The following is a 21,785-nucleotide window of genomic DNA, read 5'->3' as shown; positions in this document are numbered from 1 at the left end:
TGTTTTACCAACCCAATCTTAAAATAAGCAACCAAATTTTTCAACAAAAAATAAATGAATAAGGAGGCCATAAGCAACGTTCACAAGGACATCAAATTTACTCACGAAGAAGAGAGAGACGGTAAACTCCCCTTCTTAGATCTTCTCATCATCAGGGAAACGTCTTCGTTCAATTTCGAAATCTATAGGAAACCAACAAACACAAAGAGAGTAATACCAAGCACTTCAAACCATTCCCATCAACACAAAATGGCCGCTTTTCACCACATGGTTCACAGGATGCAAACTCTTCCTCTTAGTGATACAGGCAAATCAAAGGAAATAGCTCACATTTTTGAAATCGCTAGACTTAATGGGTATCAAGAAAAAAACAATTCAAGCAGTAATGGATAAAAGAACAAGGGATCATTTCAGGCGTATTTCGACAACTCTTACACCAGTAACTGAGGGTTTAAAACCGGTAGCGGTGAATTTCGACAAAAAACATTTCCAAACCATTGGTTTCGAAGTTTAGAAAATTTGGCCTAGATTTAGTATTCAGCAGCAGGACAAATCAGCTGAAGTCACGGTTAGGATCAACAAAAGTCTTAGGGAAAGCCGCAGTCTGCAAAATCTCATGTCCAGATTGCAATAAAATCTACATTGGTGAGACGAAGAGGACTTTGGAAACAAGGTTTAAGGAACACATCGCAGAAGTAAAAAAGGCTAACAAAGAGATGGACTTCATTATGAATTTAAATCCAAGGTTACATAACATATCTTTCAAAGGGACAAAATTTGACATAGAATAACATTAATATCTTGTAGAGTGTATCTTCTTGGAAACTAGGCGTAGCCGAAAGTTTAGAAACATTTAAACTTAATCCATCAACATTGCTTAATAGAGATCAAGGAAACGGATACTCGAGACTCTTTAGCATGCTAACTTAAATCACACATTGTAGCATGCCTCTGTTGGAGACTAAATTTAGGTACCTGGTTAGGTAAATTGTGACATGGCAGTGGATACCTGCTGACTTTTAGTACCTATTGATAAGTATTTAACTCGTAGATAAAAGATGGATTCTTCAGTGGTGTTGAGTACTTGGCACTTATGAAGTCTGCAAGTAGTAGACGAAATACGCGTATCTGTCAAAAGATAAGCAATTATAACGGATTTTAAAGGAAATAAACCAACACACTCAAAGCGCTTAATAAATGAATAAGGTTTTCAAGGTGGAGCTTTGTACTGACCGCTTTAAAAAGCAAGTATAACATGGGGTGAAAAATTCTGCACCTATTTTTAACGGAATTTTATAATTGATCGCGAATATCTCGAGGAACCGTCTGCTGATGTGAGGGAGTGATACTTCCATGAACAGTGACGAGTTGCCGAAACAAACAAGGAACTGTGGCAAACGTACCATCTGCAACCCAATACTTTGTCTGTCCAAGTAAAGTAAGTTTTCATGAGTCTCAAAAATTAAGGCTCATTCATCTCGTCGAAAAGTCATCTCTTCTAGCAAAGATTGACAGTTTCTTATGGAAATTTTCGATGGAGTGAAAGAAAAGTACGAAGTCCGCTGTGTTTCATGCACCGCCTGACGTTTGCATATGGATTTTACCATAGGAGTACAGAGTCACCGTCAACGCCAATAGACGGTCCCCAATATCATCATTCTGGAATTCATCGGTTATAACAAATTCATCTAGGCAAATAGGGTCCAATGCTGGTTTAGCTTTAGAGCTAACTCGTTTAACAACTTTCCGGCGGGTCGATTCGGACACCTGGCTCTGAACCTTCGAGGAATATTCCGATAGTGTTTTCTGAATGGCTTTAGAAACTCCTCTGGTATCCGATTGCGCTCGTTTTTTTAGGTTATGCCAAAATTGGGCAACTTGAATGCTTGTAAGGTTTAGTTGATGGGTGTGTTCTGAGATGCCGAGTATTTTATGCTTGATCTGGCTCTTGTCAACACTTTTTTCTATCATCAGCAGTATGACATAAGTCATAAGTGCCAGTGTTCATAATTCTATTGAGAACAACTGGTGCAAGTTTGACAAAGTAGTCGATCACGTTCAGAAATAACGTCAAATGGAACTCGAAAGAAGACAAAATATTGTGCACAAACACCGGAGTGGTCCCGTTCCAAACTGACTAAAGTGCTGAAGATGCCGAAAACAACAGTTTGTCGAGTTGTAGGTTTTGAACAAAGAAACCCTGAGTGTGGGAAGGAAGAAGCGAACCTACGAAAAAACTGGAACCAGGGATTGTCAGCTGCACAACACTTTCGATCCGAGATGTGGCCAGAAGATACAACGCCAACTTTCAAACGGTGCGGAACATCCTTACCAGGGAAGGATACAAGTCGTACAAAGTCAGTGAAAATCCGAACCGGCACATGAAGCAGAATTCCGTGGCCCAGGCTCTTGTACGATTGTGTTTTGACGAAACACAAGGGCTGCACTTTGATCGATGACGATACATACGTCAAACTCGATTTTAAGCAGCTTCCCGGTCAAAAGTTTTACATCACGACTGGACATATGGATGTGCCGGGAAGATTCAAGTTCGTGTTTACCGACAAGTTCGCGAAGAAAGCCATGATTTGGCAAACGATTTGCAGTTGTGGTCGGCACCATTCGTCACATCCTTGACGATGACATCCCAAGTATACTTCGAAGAATGCCTGAAAAATCGTGTATTGCCGTTCATCCGCAAGCATAGGGGCAAAGTCATCTTTTGGCCCGATTTGGCCAGCTGCCACTACTCCAATATGGTTCTAGAGTGGTATGCAACAAGATCGATTTTGTCCCCAAAATACTGGTCAATTTTAAAGCAGCGACTTCGAAGAAGTGGCGGGGCAGTCAAGGACATCCAGCAAATGCGGGCAAAATGGAAGAAATTCGCTGATTCCGTGTTCGTTTTCACTGTGCGGGCGCTGATGGGCTTCATCAAGAGGAAGGTTGGAAGTTTCGTTCGAACTGGAGAAATGTTACCATCTAATGCTGTAGCTTTGAAGTTTCAATAAAAGTACTGTAAAGCAACCATTAATGGACTTTAGACTTATTGAATCACGAATTTACCATCGTGGCGAATAAAATAGTTTTTGTTAGTTAGTTCTTATTTCATCATCTCATTCATCGTTTCTAGTATTATATCTATAAAAATCACTTCCTCTTTGAATTCGATCATACAAATATCGAGACAGCAAACCGTTAACTACATTAAAAATGAACACTTGAGTCAAATATATTATTCCTTGCTCCACTGACAACCATTGTAAAGTGTCCAGCATCAAAGTTGAGGAAGTGAATATATTACTTCGCAAAATCAAGAGAGAAAAAAGCTTTTTTTCTGTGTTGAGGACAAAATACCACCGTGACCATTACTTTGATCTATTGTGGTGAAAGAAATGGCGTACGAGTATTAAAGTAAAATTGCTCAATAGCATGCAGCAATGAACTGTTCATGTATCAAAGAAGGTTTCATCTCCAACAGGGTTGTTAATCAATAACCGTCTATACCGTTGACCAATACAGACGTTAACGCTGAAGTAATCGACGATTATTGATTAACAACCCTGATCTAAAAGAGAGAAACATTCTCTTTTAGCATTGAAGCTTGATTTCTCAAATTGCATTTAAGTTAAATGTGATTGCTTCACTCAGTACATCAAATATTGTATCGACATTTTAATGTCTTTCCGACTTTTTGTACTTTCAGCAATTGTCTTACAACCCATCTCAACTCTATGCCATTTTGAAAGGAAAGTAACAAGACATTACTGAAAATAAGCAGATACAATTCAAATTAAATAAAGATATTCATAAAGAAGGAAAAAACTCCATCTGGGAGTATGTTTTTGAAATACGGGGTAATAATACATTTGGTGTAATGTCATTCTGGGTAACGGGCCGTTCGGGGTAATAGTTTTATGGCAGGAATGGGGTATTCGGGTAATGGGTAATTCGGGGTAAGTAAAGCCGTTGGTCCCCGGTTCATGAGTTGATGATGGGTTGATAGGTAGGGTCCAGGTGTGGGAGCTGCCTCCCTGGCGTCGGTAGCATTGGTGCTCAGCACGGAAAACAAGATCGACGGAAAACAAATCAAGGAAAAAAATTATAGGAATCCTGTCTGAGACGAACCAGCCCAGGGCTGAAAGTCTCCTTAATAAAGAAATAAAAAATATAAATATAGGAATCCCCCGAATAGCGAGCGTCCACCCACCGTTATTTGTCGGCACTAGTCGGCAGTCCTCCAACCAATTGAGCTGCTTTTCTGTGGGTGACTAGTAGAGGAAATGGCTCTAATGTTGGCCTATAGATCTTAAGATTGGGCCCATCGATAAAAATCGCTTGTTCTTAAATTTTTATTTGAACCAGCTGGACAATACAAATGGATATTTTTGGCTACTAGTCAAACATTTTCAAAAAATGCTTCGCTACAAAATGTATGTATGGGCTCAATATTAGGATCATTTATGCAGATATGAGGGACATTAACCCTATATGGTTGATCTTTATAATCGCGCATTTTGCATTCGCATTAAGCAAGTTTCACTAATTCGTAAGGGATCCAAGTACTAGACCATTGTTTTGAGAGTGTTGCCACCTCCGTCCGTAACCGTATTGACCGAGATTTGGGATTGATCTCGACCTCTTAGATGGAAGTAGCACTATCTACAACAATCGAGAACTGTCCTGACCACGTCCTTGCAACTGCTGGAGATGGGACGGTTTGTTATTTGGACTCTTACTTACTTACTTACTTACTTACTTACTTACTTACTAAAATCAGCTCATTTGGTTGGAGAAACCAAGAAATAGTGGTGGGTGGACTGCATCACACACTGCGGTATTCAGAAGATTCCTGTACTGCTGTCCCGGAGCATCATCCATCAATGAGAACTGCTTATATGTTATAAAAAAAACTGATCAAATATATGCTGAACCCTGACTATGTATGATCCCCAATGCCTTTCTAAATTTAAATCAAAATAAAATTCCGGGTCATCATTATATACACAATTTCAAATCTTATTTCACGCCAAAACCACTAACCGAAAACATTTACAATTCCCATGTGCCGCGTGTTATTTCAACAAACATTCAACACCGCATTCAGCCCCCGACGGAAGGTGAGCTCTCGGTTACATCCGGAATCCTGGGACGACTGAGTAATAAATGGAAAAACGAAAGCACGGTAGGTCTGACTGAATGAAACATTTGCAAACTAAAGCTCACCTCTCATGCCCGGAGTACGTAAAATTCATCTAGAACGTGACGCATGCCCAACTTGTCTGGGGAGAAATAACTTTCCTTCTTCGACTTGTGCTCTTCCGTTTCCTTCCGCAGGGGATTTTCAAGGACAAGTCTAAATATCAAACGCTGACTCGGATGTCCTACTGCCAGTGTCGGCTGAAGCTGGTATTTTCCAGCATCTTTCGCCAGTTCGGCTGGAGGCACATTGCTCTGATATTGGATCGATCGGATTTGTTTTCACTGACGGTGGGCAAGAATCTCGAGTACGGACTCAAGGAAGAGGACCTGCTGACCTGTGTGCGGGATCTGGATGGCAACGACGAAGAGGACCTGGATAACTACTTACGTGATGCGAGCATGTACGCCAGAGGTGAGTGTTCCGTTGCTAGGTGCGCTGCAATCTGCTGGAAACTGTAGCAGTCTGCAACAACCTGACACTTATCTACGATATGAACGAAACTTTAGCAATATTTATTGTGGCTGTGGCCATGACCGGTATACTAATTAATTTTGAGGATTAATTAAAAAAATAAGCTTGTAACCGAAATTTAGTTTTCCCCTTAGGGTATACCTGTATCAATCTGCCTTTCAGCTGCCTTGCATATTAGAATTTATGACTGAACATTCAAATAGATAATTTGATTTATATATTATAACATCATTAACAGTCCACTCAAACGCATTATGCATTAATTCTGTCGCTATGTACAGCTAAAATCACTGCATCAATCTCAGTCAATTTCCTGTAATTGACAAAAGCACATGTTGGCCGCACCACACCACATTGACGATAATTAATTGTCTCGTCTTGGTTAATTGATTGGCTTGTTGTGTGGCACCAGAGAAAAATCCCTAATTCATTTGGCAAAAGTCTGCTTCATTCCGGTCCTTGTTCAACGTTTGTTGTTGTTTTTCGTTATTTTTATTCCCTTTCTGGCAGTGATTATCTTATCCGTGCGGGGCAGTTTGGTTCGCAAGTTTATGCTATCGGCACACCGGCTCGGTATGACGAGGGGCGAGTTCACATTTTTGGACGTGGAAATCTTCCAAAGCTCCTACTGGGGCGATCACTACTGGGAACTGGGCGACGAGGACGATACCACTGCACGGAAAGCGTACGAAGCCCTGCTGAGAGTGTCGCTGCTGCAACCGACCAGCCCCTCGTACCAGTACTTTGCCGACCAGGTGAGACTTCGTGCCAAACGTGATTACAATTACACCTTTGTGGAGGACGAGGAGGTAAACTTTTTCATTGGAGCATTTTTCGATGGTGTTTACCTGCTGGGTATGGCACTGAACGAAACGCTCAACGAAGGCGGTGACATTCGAGACGGGACGGCAATCACTCGGAAGATGTGGAACCGAAGTTTTGATGGTGAGTATTTTCCTCTCCCTGAATAGCAGTTGATTTTTATGACAGTTCTGAATAATGGAGTAATATTGGGAACATGCTATTGATGTAACGAAACCTTACTGGCGTAAACAAGGTGGTTAAGAGATATTATTTCGTTCACAAAGGACGAGACGGAGCTATTTATAGGGGTTAATGGATTGTTGGGCATAGAGAATCAATATACTTGCTAGGAACGAATGCTTAAAAATAGTCTTTGAAATAATGGTCCTCCCTTACCTTAGTCGGTAAAGGCGCAGCTATAAAGCAAGACTATGCTAGAGACGGCTGGGTTCTATTTCCGGTCTGGTGTAACATTTTTTCGGGATGGAAAACAATAACACTAATTAAAAAATTTGGCGCAGGCTTTAGGAAGCTCTCAGTAAACAATTGTGAAAGTGCTCAAAGAATACTAAGTTGAGAGGTAGCGTAAAGTCTAGTGGGGATATAAAAAATCCAAAAAGAAGAAGAAGGATGGGTTCAAACACTGTTGAGAGTAAACTCAGGGAAGAAAGCATTAATCCAGCACAGTTTTGATGATTTTTGGGAAAATAAAAATGGAAACAAACTTTGTTAGTGTCCATGAGAGCACGAGTACCTCTGGCTCAAAGCTTTCGGAGGGATTCCCAACAAACAATTTGAGTTGATTAAAAGCTCAATAAGCAATTTTTTAGCTGAAGAAGCAAATTTTTTACTGGATAAGCTCTTACTCAGCATTCAATGTTACTGAGAAATTTTCAACCCGTTTTCAGCACGAGTAGATAGAAGTTTGCAGTCTTGAGTAAAGATGTTCTGAATGACAAGACCTATTGTATCTCATTCGAAAAAAATCACTCACCACTAGTGCAATTTGATACTAATGACGCATTTCGAGCCAAATCGTATCGGTGCTGGCAGCTCTCTCTCAGATTTCAATTAAACTTTCTGGATTTATAAACATTCACTAAATAAGCCACCATGTGCAAATAGTTACTTTTTCCAAAAACTATCACTTGTTCAAGACCTACACTGAAAAAAATTGATTTAAAAATTTAATGCCGATTTAAAAAACTGACCATGTTTGATTTGAATGAAATTTTGTCTCAAAATTGGTAATTATGTTTACTACCAATCGCGAGATGGATACTTTTAAGGAAAAAAAGTTTTTCGAACATAAACTTTTTCATGTCTAAACTGGAATTATTATGTATTGTTTCAAGATAGTTATAGAAAAAATGCTGTGACGTGTGCGCGTAGATACATCCGCGTAGTAAACCGATTGAATAAGTAAATCCGTTTCGAACGAAATAGCTAAATTATGTAAGTTACGAAAACCGCGCGAATTCCGAAAGCCGTGCGAGACAACCGAAGCGAGTGAAAGGCTTATTATCATTTAAAGAGTGCCACCAAAATAAATGTGATAGCCTATGTTGGCAAGTTGATTAATTTTGATTTCCTCCCTAGATCTACTTATTTTACTATTGAGCTGTTTTTCAATTAAGTCATTTTACCGCATGTATCAATCATTTCAAAATTTCGCGACCGCACCGAACAAATTCTATACTACATAAGCTCAAAAGCGTTTGACAAGCTCTACCGAATTGCGTATCACTTCTGCGTAAGCTCCGTAGACGAAGGCGCGTTGAATCCGACAGTCGGCAAAGGTTTAACCTGTACCAACACCGCTTAAGGAACGACCTCGAGTCAGTAAAACCGTTTAGAGCTAAATATCTAAATTACGTAAGATACGAAAATCGCGCAAATTGTGAACGCCACGCGAAACAACCGTAGAAAAAAAAATAGCTTATTATCACTTAAAGAGTGCCACCAAAATAAATGTGATAGCCTATGTTGGCAAGTTGATTAATTTTGGTTTCCTCCCTAAATATTCTACTTATTTTACTGTTGAGCTTTGTTTCAATTTAGTTATTTTACCGCAATCATTTCAAGATTTCGCGACCGTACCGAAAAAATTCTATACTACAAAAGCTCTACCGCATTGCGAATCACTTCTGCGTAAGCTCCGTAGACGTAGGCGCGTTGATTCCGACAGCTGCGAAAAGTTAAACATGCATCAATACCACATAAGGAAAGATCGATTTTACGTACGGTTTAGTTCATAGATTAACATTGACTGCTGTTTAAAAATGTAAGTACTTGAACACTAAAAAATAAGTTAACTCAAATGCTTCAACCGCATATAAAAGAGATTTTGCGTATTGAGAGAATAATATAGTAATCGAGTACAACAACTCAGGGGAATACAATACCTCCAAAAGTTTAAAAGCTATTAATTGTCACATACCTCTACTTTTACTTATTTCCTAAACTATTCCTCTCCTTGTTAATCTGCTTAATGCTATTGGTCTGCCTGCGTTTTCTTTTTAAAGTTCAAGACTAAATAAGAAGATTTATTCTACAACTTTAAAGGTTAGTTGTCTCCCTAAGCGGACCCCCCGCATCCTTATTCTTTTGTTAATCTACTTAATGTCATTAGACTTTCTGAAGTTTCTTATTTAAGTTCATTTGATGATTATGATATATCATTAGTCTAATTTAATAAATTATTAAAAGCTCTAATTCACCTAATCAATCATAACCCATGCTCTATTAAGTACCTGCACTTGTGCTTGTAATCTAAAATTAAACTTGTTTCAAGTACTTTTGATTTAAGTCTAAACCTATTTATTATATCTTAGTTCGACCCAGGTAACACCTTCATGTGACTAAAATGCTTCATTTTGAAGTTAGTTTCCTAGCTGATTTTTAAATTATATAGGGTATATGCTCCAACTATACTCACACGCTTCCACTATGTCGCACTACAAAAATACGTATGGGTATATAACAATAGAAGCACGCCACAGTGGAAATCCCGAGCCATAGTTCAAACACTTATCCCAAATCAAAATGAAGCACATATAAGATTAGTTACAATACCATGTACAAAAATGATGTTTAACATTGTTTCCTGAGTAATACTTCAATGAAAACAACAATGAAAGCTTGTCACGCAAATAGAAGGAGCACCGTTGGGCACTTTCTGAAATATTTCAATGGTATAATTCCCTTGCAAACCCAAATAAATCTATCTGCGTAAAAATAAATAAAATAAGAGTGATTTGCGGCAAAACCCGCCAGTATCACACCCAACGTCAGTGCCTATACGTAAGCGTTTTACGACGCGGCTCTCAATTAAAGGAGTAACAAGTGTGATACTATCACTGCTAGACTAGATCTTTAGTTCTCTCATGCAGTGGTTTATCAGAGAGGGGAAGCTTAGTAATCCCCATTGCCTGCCCATGGCGCCATTCTATCGCGGCATGAGCCAGCAACGCCGACCATAAACCTACCGTCTCCAACACTCCACTATAAAGCATGAAATTAAGCCCGCCCATCAACAGCAAGGTGCAAAAACTAGCCAAGGGGAGGGATTTTTTTTACGGATCTTCCAGCTGTTGAAATATTCAGACAGGACGTCCAAGCCTCTCTGAAGTTTGGCAGTCAGAGCTCCGATGACCCTACCCTTGTAGACGATGGATGTGTCATCTGCGAACAGAGACAACGATCCACCATCAAGGAGAGCCGGTATATCGGAGGTGAACAGGTTGAATAGAATGGGGCCAAGGATGCTTGCTTGTGGAACCCCGGCACTGATGTTGAAAGCATCCGATGTGATGCTATTCAGAGAGACTCGGAATGTCCTGTCCGATAGGTAGTTGTTTATTATCTTCACTAGGAAGATTGGAAGACCATACTGCTGCATTTTGAACGCCAGGCCATCATGCCAGGCATTGTCGAACGCTTTTTCAACGTCCAACAACGCCATGGCAGATGTTTTCGAAACAGATTTGTTCCATCTGAGAATGTTTGTCACTCGAGTCAGCTGGTGGACGGTCGAACGACCTTTCCGAAAACCAAACGAGTAAGATGTTGTTTTGTTCAGCAGATGTTAGGAGCCGGTGGTAGACTGCTTTTTCGAACAGTTTTGATAACCCTGAGAGAAGGCTGATTGGTCGATAACTTGAAGGAGAGGACGGATCCTTCCCAGGTTTCCGGATGGGTATGCCTTTAGCTGACTTCCAACACGAGGGGAAGTAGCCAAGTCTGAGGCACTGATTAAAAATCAGTGCCAGATGGTTGTAGAATCTGGTACTCAAGTGTTTGAGTTCCAGATTCAGGATGTTGTCGAAACCTGGGGCCTTCAGCCGTAATCTCGGATTCCTCTGGAAAAATGTTAGGAATCTGATGAAGATTGGTTGCATTTTCAGCAACCTCAGATTCATGAGGGCTGACGATGTTTTGTCCGAGATTATGGGAGCTGACGAAGTGTTGACCAGCCTTCTCTTCAGGGGTTATCAGATGAACCACTGGGTTGCCGTAACAATCCAGTGGGGTCAGTGGTGGAATAGGTCTTGGCTTATTTTTAAGAATAATCTGGGAGAGAGCGGATCCTGTTAGCAAAGTCCTGGTTTCTGAGGTCCACCATCCTGGCTTGGATGGTTTTTGTAAGGCGATTACAGTTGGTCTTAAGGACAGGCAGACCAGAGCGTTGGTACTGCCTTCGGATGGTGTTAAGATCTTTGGTAGATCTGTCAAGGTTCAGAGTATTGCTCACCTGTCTGGATACTGGCACGTGTTGTTCCTTGGCCCGGGATATCTCCTCCTCGATGGAATGCAGACACCGGTCAACGTCTTCGGGCGTCTCCGAAAGGACTCCGCAGTCGACAGTGGAGTCGACACAGTGTTGAAACTGATCCCAGCTGACACTATGTTAGTTGCGTCGGGAAGCTTGGAATCGGTTGACGGATGAGCCCACTTCGGCCACCACCGGATAGTGGTCCGAACTCAGCTCCTGGTGGGTCAATTTTGCGCTCCTGGTGCTCCTGGTGGTTGCAAAATTTTGTGCCCCATGTTGCTGATGAAGATGTTGATCAACTGACACCTTTTCACCTTTCGAGATTCAGAGCACTTCACGCCACCGCAGTGCTTCCTCTACGTTTATTCACCGATGCAACGATAACGGAGATTAAAACGACAATTCACCCTCATGTACCTCCTCTCAAGTCCACGTCCAACCTGTTTAAAAATTGTAGTCCTTAAGGGGTTACGCCTACCTGCAAACTTTCAAAAAATCGATTTTTTTATTGTCCTAATCGAAAGTATATAAAGTCAAGAATATTTCCTCAAAAAATCAAGTTGATCCGATGAAAATTGTGAAAGTTATGCGACGTACAAAAATATTCACTTATAGTGGACTAAGCCCAACTTGAAACTTTAAACGCGATTATCTCGGAATCATATTTTCAAAACCGGTGCCAAAAATTTCTCGAAATGTATACATTCGATTCGTTGGATTCGTTTTGATTTCTGTTCAGTACATTTTTGTGTTGTCCACGATCGTTCGGATTTCGTCTATCATTTAATGTCGATGTTTTACAGCCGATCAAAGACAAATTTTAAGGATCAAAAATCGGCACTTCAACTTTGCAAGGCCGCCATTTTGTCAAAAAAAAATTAAAAAAAAAACGAACGATCAAGGACTAGTTTAACACATGCTTAACGATTTGGCATGGTTTTTTTTTTTTTTTTCAGATGATTACATCACAAACCGCAGTTGGCACCGCAAAAAGCGTTTTTTTGAACATCGTCCAAGGGGAGCAGCCGTGCGGGGCACCAGGACCTCGTTTTTACAGCATCGACTGATAAATGTACCATTTAATGTGTGTTCAATAAACGGCAGAAAACAGATTTTCAATATGTTGCGTCGTTTTCGAGAAAAAAAAATCCAAGCTTTTGCTTTTTTCGGTCTTACAGGTAGGCGTAACCCCTTAACCTCGAGTAGGCCGCGAGTGATCGGCCTCCGTTCTACTTGCTTTAGTCATAAGAAATATTGTTAATACATATTGAATTACGGCTCCGCAAAGCTAAAGCAATTGAGCCTTGACAAAAAAAAATATAAAAAAAAAACACAACCTATTGTATACTGGAAAGCTCAATTCTGAATTCTGAACCAGGCGGTGCGAGTATACAGTTTGACTTATAATTACTTGCATTAACTTGAATGCTCAACTAGATAGATGGTTGCTGTTTTTGGAAAAGTTGACAGACCCATTGTATGGTGGTCAGGTCAGATGAAAATTTCTTCATCCGGTGGTACGTAGTGTATGAAGTGACTTGCTGCCTTTGGCCGAGTTGTTCAGATGTACAAGACCTATTGGATGGTGCACGCACAGTTTAGTTCAAACTTCTGTTACCAGGAAAGTAAGTGTGCCTTTGAAATGATGGTTCTTTAGATCGAAATTTTGATAAGTTCATCTTATTCTTCATAGTTATTACGTCGTAACGGGAACTTTGCTTTTGTCTTCAACTTTTATTTCATCTGCCGTCGTTACTTGCGAAACTAATACTAATACGTTAATACTAATGAAACGTATGGATTTATCAGTTATACGTTTTGAAGCTTTCATGGCACACATCAACGAAAGAAAGCCGGACAAAGACTTATCATAATGGTACCATAATACTTTGACTATATGTTTTTAGTATTACTTCTACGTGAAGTCAACGATTTACATAGTTGAAGATGCTAATTTCAAATAACAGACTGTAGTGGTAATTTTTATACGATAGATGGAGTAGATGAAAGCATAGAGTTGATAGTTCCGTTAGAGTACGGCAGTGTGAAGATTGTATATAGATATTAGACAAGCGAGCTAGGACAACTTTTAAGGAAGGTGCAAATCGGTTTTTTCATCTCTCTTTACCAAACTCCCCCTTTGGAGAGGGATGGTGAGGGGTGTATCTGTCATAATTCTGCAACATCTAAAAACAATAATATGGTATGACGTACTTTGAAGTATTTTAAACCGGTTCGTATTACGAAACGCATTTTAATTGGCAAACTTTGACTTCGGTTACTGTAAATAAACATTATTCAGCAGGTGCTAGAAAATTGGTTGTACATGTTTGGACCCTAAGTTTGAATGGGATAGGAACTGGATTTCGAAATATGAAAATGGAATTCAATTAAGGATATTGAATATCACCTTATTTCAAAGCATAAAAAATTGGCATCTTCATCTAACTATAAATTAAATTGAATGCTTGTTTATTTTAGAATCAAATTTTTAAATCAATAATTTTGTAATTATTATTAAATTGAGTATAAAAATAATCTCGTAGTCCTACGTGAATAACGTGAATCATGATTATTTTGCTTAACGACGTGTTCAGGGTATCATCCAAACCATTGGTGGAATAGTTCAATCGTTTAGGTTATCGTTTGCTTATGGAATTCTTATTAGGGATGTTCTATTAGAGACGCCGTGAGAATATCAATTATTTGTTAGGATGCTATTTGCCATAAATCACAATCATGTAAACCAATCTTCTATTACACTAGTTTACAGCATTTTTGAACTCGGTAAGGTGATGATCATTTCCAATGCAAAATCCTACGCTGAATTCAATGCCGTGTTCAGAAAAAAATGAAAGTAGAGCCATTTTTGAGATATACAAAAATTTTGATTTTTTGAATTTTGGACAAAAGTACGATTACTAAAATGTCAATATCTTTGGAACTAGTGCACCAATTTTGAATCTTTTTTTTATGAAAATGAAGCTAAATAAATTTGCTATCGTTCACTAGAATATTATGTCTTAATTAAAATTTAATTTTGAAGTGATTTAAAAATTTACAGCATTTTTTTTATTTTTCCTGCGAATTTTCCATAAAAATCTTGTTTTAATCAACATTTTTAATGGGATAAGAAGATTCAAAAAATCATTCCATAATTTATTCTTAAAGTCCATTGAAAACCGGAGAAAATGAGCCTTTAATGGATGAAATCGGTTGGAAATTGTCGAAGTTATGAGCATTTTTGTAAAACACTTAAAAATGTTGCTGAAATACAACAGCTTTAGAGTTCCTTTTCTAGGTGTCGTTGTAAGCATCCAAATCGCATGTAAAGTTTTCATGGGAGATTATTTTCTCTACATATCAATTTGATTAAGGCATATCAGGATTTAAAACCGAGTTGATACAAAAGAAATTTATTTAGGTTTTATTAAAAATGATTGAGAATCGAATGACTTTGTCTTCGATGTTTTGAACTTGTTTCTCGAATCAGAAACCAACAATAGTCACCCATCATTGCTTCATCCCAAAACCCTTGGTAACGACGTTCCATCATCTTCATTTGTTGGTGAAAACGTTCGCCGTGCTCATAACTCTCGTCACCAAGATTTTCCGGGAAAAATCCATGTGAGAATGTAGGAAATGTATCTTCAAAGACATATTCACACCTGTGTTCAGTGAAATAAAAGGATTTGAAATTAATTATATGTAACAAACACAATATTTTTGATTTATACCTATTTTCTCATAATTTTTGAGCAATTCATCGACGGCTTCCTCATAATTTGGGCTTCTGAAATTTCCTTAAAAGGTTGTGACAACACGCTGGAACGATTTCCACGCTTCTTCCTCATCTGGTGTCAAAACTGTATTGAATGCGGAATCATTGAGCAGTTTTTTGATCTGTGGGCCAACAAATACACCTTCCTTTATCTTTGCGTCAGATAAATTTGGAAATACTGATTTCAAGTACTGGAATGCCGGCCCTTCTTTTTGCAACGCTTTGACAAAAATTTTGAATAGCCCAAGTTTTATATGTAGTGGTGGAAGTATTATGCGTTCTTTTACCACAAGAGGATCATTTTTAACGTTGTCTTTACCAATTGTGAAATTATCCCGTTTTGGCCAATCTTTTCGGACGTAGTGTTCCTTACGAGCTCGACTGTCCCAATTACACAAAAAACACATATATTTTGTGTATCCCTGTTGCAATCCAGTCAACATGGCAACCACTTTAAGATCGGAACAAATTTTCCAATTGTGTTGATTGTAATTTATCAAATTGAGCAATAGAGCCATTGATTCATACGTTTCCTTCATATTAACGGCATGAGCTAATGGAATAGAAGGTTTCTCATTCCCTTGATGCAGTAAAACGGCTTTCAAGCTCAACTTGCTGCTATCGATGAATAAACGCCATTCAGCTGGATCATATGGCTCACCAAACTCTTCAAACAAGCCGTTTACGTCATGGCAAAAACATACCTTGTCCTTTGTAGAATAATATTTGTCAAATTTCTTGTGACGATTCCTGTGACAAGAAATTTTGACCTCCTTGCTCAGCATATTGTGTTCTTTCAAGCGTGATGCCAGCAATTCGGATTTCTCCTTCGATAAGTCGAGATCTCGCACCAAATCATTAAATTCGGATTGTGTAAACAGTTTTGGGTTTCTTTCCAATTCCTCCTCGAAGTCTTCCTCGCATTCCTCCTTGAATTCCTCCTCACTTTTTGTAACGGTCGATTCAACAGAGGGCGCTCGTTTCCGCTTTGGATAAACAGGATATGGGACCGAACTTGAATGTGGAACAGGTTTTGTCATAGAAGCCACTTGTGGATACTCAACTGTTTTGTGACGTCCTTGTTGCTTAACTTTTGTCAAGCAGAAATAACAATCCGTTGCATGACAAAACGGTCGACGCCATATGGTGGGCATGTCAAAGGACAAATAGCGACTGACAGATAACAAATAAGTGAGTTAGTAAGTAAGACATTAACACTTATCAAAAATAGATGAAGTAAGATAATTTCGATCAGGAAAGAACAAAGCACTACCATGCTGTACATAAATTGTTTATATGAAAGTTATTCAAAAAATCAATTTACCTTGCGCCTGACATCCACCTAGCCAAGCACGTTTTGCACGAACTACATAATACTTTTGGAATCCACGGTTCGTCAAAGTCTCCAGGATCAATTTTAAAATAAAGCCTGTATGCAGTTTGCAACGAAGCAGTGAAATTGACCGATTTTGTAAATATATAGTTGCCACACGCGTAACAAAACTTTTGAGGATCATTTGTACACTTGAATTCACGTTTTGTCGTATGATGTATTAAGCAATGTTAAAGAAAGAAAGCTGTCAAATTGAGTTGGTTGCCGAGCGGTCTCACAAACACTAGCGTAAATTATATTGTTAAAAATATCCCATTTAATTTTGCGTGGCAGCTGGTAGTGTTAGTGAAATGCACCGTATGCGTACACGTCCGCAGAAAGGCTTACTGGAAGTGGTGCATAAACCTAGGAGCGGGACAACGGCCAATCTTGGAACATTCAATTTCCATGATTTTACAAAAAATTTCATAACTTCGACAATTTCCAACCGATTTCATCCATTAAAGGCTCATTTTCTCCAGTTTTTAATGGACTTTAAGAATAAATTATGGAATGATTTTTTGAATCTTTTTATCCCATTAAAAATGTTGATTAAAACAAGATTTTTATGGAAAATTTGCAGGAAAAATAAAAAAAAATGCTGTAAATTTTTAAATGACTTCAAATTTTTTAATTAAGACATAATATTCTAGTGAACGATAGAAAATTTATTTAGCTTCACTTTCAAAAAAAAGATTTGAAATTGGTGCACTAGTTCCAAAGATATTGACATTTTAGTAATCGTACTTTTGTCCAAAATTCAAAAAAATCAAAATTTTTGTATATCTCAAAAATGGCTCTACTTTAATTTTTTCTGACCACGGCATTGAATTTAGCGTAGGATTTTGCATTAGAAACGTTGGTCAACCACTAAAGTTCACACTTTTTATGTTGTTTTGTAAACTAGTGTTATCAGTTCGAAAATCATCTCAGTTTGAAAATACCCAAACTGCTCAACATCTCCGTCATGAAGTTTGATTAACTCCTAGGGTTAAAACCCATAGTTGTGGTACGTTGAAAGCGTTAGGTTCCTATAGCTGTTGATGGGAGCGTTTACCCTATATTAAACAAAATAATCAAACCAAACATTTAGCAACATTTTCAATATTAAAAAGATATGAGCTTGTGCTCAATATAAACCACCATGGCCCACTTAGGCTGTGAACAATTTGCCAAGATAAATTTAACTCGTGGTTAAAAGTGACATTTCGAAAGTTATTCTCTATGTTCAAAAATCCCTGTGTTGTCGATCGACCGGTCATTACTATATTTATTTTACAAAGGTATTTCCATTTCTTCAAAGCTTCCACTTTTTGTAAATTTTCTCAAACAGTTTTGCAACTACATAGGGTAAATGGCTCTAATGTTGGTCTATGGATCTACGATTGGGCCCATCGCTAAAAATCTGCTTTTTATAAATTTTATCTAGATGAACGCGTCATTGGGACGATACTAATGGATATTTTTGGTCGCAATTGATAATTTAGTCGATTGTTGAATTTATGTATGGGCCCAAATTAGGGGCATTTAGACCGATTACATCCATTTCCCCTATCTGTGTTCGGACATGATATTTTATATTTTTTTTTTAATTGTGTGAACCCTTTTTTTCAATGATTATATCCACGGTTTTTTGTTCATCCTGAAAAGGTATCACCGGAAACGTGCGTATCGATGACAACGGAGATCGTGATGCCGATTATTCTATTCTTGACTTGGACCCCATTACCGGTCGTTTCGAGGTGGTAGCCCATTATTACGGCCGCAATAGGTAAAAAGCTTTTAAAGGACTCCTACCAACTACCCATCATTATCGCTGCTTTCATTATCACCAACAGGGCCTACTCTCCCGTCAAAGGCAAGCGGATCCACTGGCCGGGAGGACGGGAAGGTCCCCCACCGGATGTTCCCAAGTGTGGTTTTCTGGGAACTTCACCATCGTGCCAGGGAAACGGTAATGAAACTAATTCCATTGACTTATTTGCCCTATCAGAAGCAAACATCATCGAGGTTACATACACTTCTATTTGATTCTATTCGCAGAAATGATTCTCATTTACGGGTTGATCGGATTCGGAATCATTTCCGCGTTCGGTGCCGCCGTCACGTACATTCTTTGCAAGTAAGAAATGATAATAAAGATGCCTGAAAGTTTTTGGGGTGGAGGGGTTTCCGTGTAAGCCGCAAATTCCTCACGTTCCTAGCACGTGCCATAGTCGTCGTCGTCGTCGTCGTCGTTGTCGTTATCGTCGTTCGTCTGCTCAATGACTTTCACCCTTTCACTTTCTTCCGTACTCATGCAAAACCGGACGGTGACAGGCAGATGAAGTTGAATAATGAACTGAACAACATGTCCTGGCGGGTGCGGCCGGACGAGGTACTGCTGGAAATTGGACGTCTTTTCGGCAGCAAGATGGGACTGCAGAAGCTGAACTATGAAGTATGTCAAGATGGCAAGGTTGGAGTTGAGGGTAAAGTTTGTTGGTTGCTTTTGGGCTTATTGCATCTCGAATGAGATGTGTGATGAAAGTAGTGTGGATATTAAAGTCTTCGAGTAAGAAACAAATAGAAAATACCATCAAAGTCATGAAAACTTAAGGTAATCATCATCTGTATTTGGAACCCAAGTTTAGGCCCATAGAATTTGTTGTATCCTGTCAGTCAGCAAGATAGGAATATTGAATCCATTGTATTAACATTCAATGTTAGATAAAGTTGTCATCACATCAAAGATTTTCACCATGAACCACTTACCATGCTTAACATTCCAATAAACCATAACGTCCAATACCTAACAAACAGCAATTGATTGAATTTTCCAGAACTTCTCCCTCCAACAATTCGGCAGTTCGGGACGGGCTTCCATCGCCAGCGGTCACTCCCAGCTCCCGGCGCAACTGTTTACCACCATCGGAATCTACAAAGGAGAGCGAGTTGCCATCAAAAAGGTCACCAAGAAGAAAGTTTACATCACTTCCACTCTGCTGTGGGAAATCAAACAAGCGCGGGACGTAAGCCATGAAAACACAGTCCGCTTCGTGGGAGCATGCATCGATCTGCCGCGGCCAACGATCCTAATACTAACCGAATACTGCCCCAAGGGTAGTCTCAAAGATGTGCTGGAAAATGAAGCCATTCAGCTGGACTGGAACTTTCGGATGTCACTGATTCACGATGTCGTTAAGGGAATGGCCTATCTTCACAACAGTGACGTTGGGGTTCATGGGAAGCTTCGGTCATGCAATTGTCTGATCGATGGCAGATTTGTGCTGAAGATCTCTGATTTTGGATTGCGTACGCTGACTACTCCGTCGGAATTTGTGCGAGATCAGAACTATTTTAACAGTAATTTAATTTCACTAGATATAATCTAATCAATTGATAAGAATCGATCCTTTTAGAATTGCTCTGGGTGGCACCTGAATTGCTTCCGACTACCGTGATTCCTGGAACTCCGGCTTCGCAGAAGGGAGACGTTTACTCGTTTGCCATAATCCTCGAGGAGATCGTGGTTCGAGGCGGGCCCTACGAAACGGCTAGACAGTTTATGGATCCACAACAGATCGCAGATCGGGTAGCAGCACACGAAAGTCCCCCTTTCAGACCGTTTGTGGGCCAACGGGATTGTCCTCCGGACTTGTTGGATTTGATGGAAAAGTGCTGGTCGGACAGCCCTGACGATCGGCCCAGTTTCATTCAAATCAAGAGCACTGTTAAACTAATCATGAAGTACATTACAGCATTGTCTCGGTTTATACTGCATGTACGTATTAATATTCACCTCATTCTAGGGGATTCTGCGAGAACCTGATGGACGACCTGCTGCGTCGTATGGAACAATATGCCAACAACTTGGAGAGTTTAGTCGAAGAGAAAACCGAACAGCTGAGCATGGAAAAACGACGCACTGAAGAACTTTTGTATCAGGTACTGCCACGACCGGTAGCTCAGCAGCTTCTAGCCGGGGAAATGGTTCAACCGGAGCAGTTCGAATGTGTCACAATCTACTTCAGTGACATTGTGGGCTTCACGGCGCTCTGTGCGCAAAGTCGTCCAATGGAAGTGGTCGATTTCCTGAACGATCTTTATAGCACTTTTGATAGGATAATTGAATTTTATGACGTGTACAAGGTGGAAACCATCGGAGATGCCTATATGGTGGTTTCTGGGCTGCCGGAACGAAATGGCCACGATCACGCCCGGGAAATTGGTCTGATGTCATTGGCCGTTTTGGATGCTGTGAAATCCTTCACTATCAAGCACAAACCGGAACAGCAACTAAAGATTCGAATTGGAATCCACTCGGGGCCGGTTTGTGCCGGTGTGGTTGGACAGAAAATGCCACACTACTGCTTGTTTGGCGATACGGTCAATACGGCTTCGAGGATGGAATCCACCGGACATCGTAAGGGTCTTAGGAGGGTAAAAGGTAGTGATTTCACTAAAGCTTTGTTTGATTGCAGCTTTAAAGATTCACGTGTCAGAGGCAGCCAAACAAATTCTGGACAAATTTGGAACATTTCGTCTGGAGCTGCGAGGTGAGGTTGAACTGAAGGGTAAAGGAATCGTTACGACCTACTGGTTGTTGGAGTGCTCGGAACCTGATCCAAGGTAAGCTAGAGAAAACCTTCTATTGACGAAGCAATAATGGCTATTGATGGATTTATTTTTAGACCACCAACACCGATGAAAAACTACATCGACAATGATGTTCCATTTCCGATACTGTTTCCAGCGGTTGGGAAATAGGTGCAGAAAATTAACTATTATGATAGAACAAAAACCTAGTCATGGTGTCTTATATGATCAAACAGAAACACATATATTCATATTCATATTCACATTTCAATGTCACATTATGAGGCTTCTCGACAGCTACCGCATTTAATGTCAATTCTTAATTCAAACTGGTAGGTCTAATGGATGATTACATTCCATACAAATCAAGGGAACGGTATTTTTGTGTAGTCGACTATCGAAAACTGAAGTGATAACAAATAAATGGACTGAATGTAGAATGATGATTTATAATATACTGAGAAATCCATTCACCTGTTATTTTTTGCGAAAGTGCTATTTTTTAAGCAACCACGTGCCCATTATTTAAATCGAGTCAATCATCATACTTCTGTAATACCACAATACACTAGTGATCAGAAGTGACGCTCAACTCGACTTACATGAAATGATTCTCATGACCCTATGTTTCAGTTCATCACTGCAATTTTGAGCATTTATTCGGCGAGAACTACACATTTAGAAAAATTGATGTAAATTTAGGTGCTCTGAGAGTGACATATACGAGCGTCAATTCTGACATAAAATTGAGTCATAATAGACGTTCAGAAGAAATTCAGCTCAATCAAACGTACTTTCGAAC

General features: G+C 39.5%; 1 protein-coding gene across 1 annotated transcript in view; it reads left to right on the top strand.

Moving 5' to 3' along the window:
* LOC135713611 (atrial natriuretic peptide receptor 1) overlaps nt 1-21,330 on the top strand; it is a 67,393-nt gene extending 46,063 nt beyond the window's left edge. Inside the window, exons 5-16 of the mRNA XM_065236743.1 lie at nt 5,108-5,185; nt 5,338-5,614; nt 6,185-6,619; nt 18,056-18,176; nt 18,244-18,359; nt 18,449-18,527; nt 18,725-18,845; nt 19,228-19,750; nt 19,807-20,134; nt 20,197-20,810; nt 20,869-21,016; nt 21,079-21,330. Of these exons, the coding sequence (XP_065092815.1) occupies nt 5,108-5,185; nt 5,338-5,614; nt 6,185-6,619; nt 18,056-18,176; nt 18,244-18,359; nt 18,449-18,527; nt 18,725-18,845; nt 19,228-19,750; nt 19,807-20,134; nt 20,197-20,810; nt 20,869-21,016; nt 21,079-21,154 (2,916 nt within the window). The 3' untranslated portion in view covers nt 21,155-21,330. The remainder of the gene's footprint in view (nt 1-5,107; nt 5,186-5,337; nt 5,615-6,184; nt 6,620-18,055; nt 18,177-18,243; nt 18,360-18,448; nt 18,528-18,724; nt 18,846-19,227; nt 19,751-19,806; nt 20,135-20,196; nt 20,811-20,868; nt 21,017-21,078) is intronic.
* Nucleotides 21,331-21,785: the final 455 nt, after the last annotated feature.

Source organism: Ochlerotatus camptorhynchus, unplaced genomic scaffold, assembly GCF_037179485.1.
Source record: "Ochlerotatus camptorhynchus isolate MF236.1 unplaced genomic scaffold, CSIRO-AGI_Acam_v1.1 ptg000574l, whole genome shotgun sequence".
Classification (NCBI taxonomy): Eukaryota; Metazoa; Arthropoda; class Insecta; order Diptera; family Culicidae; genus Ochlerotatus; species Ochlerotatus camptorhynchus.
The sequence above is the reverse complement of the archived record's forward strand: the minus strand, read 5'-3'. Positions and strand labels throughout refer to the sequence as shown.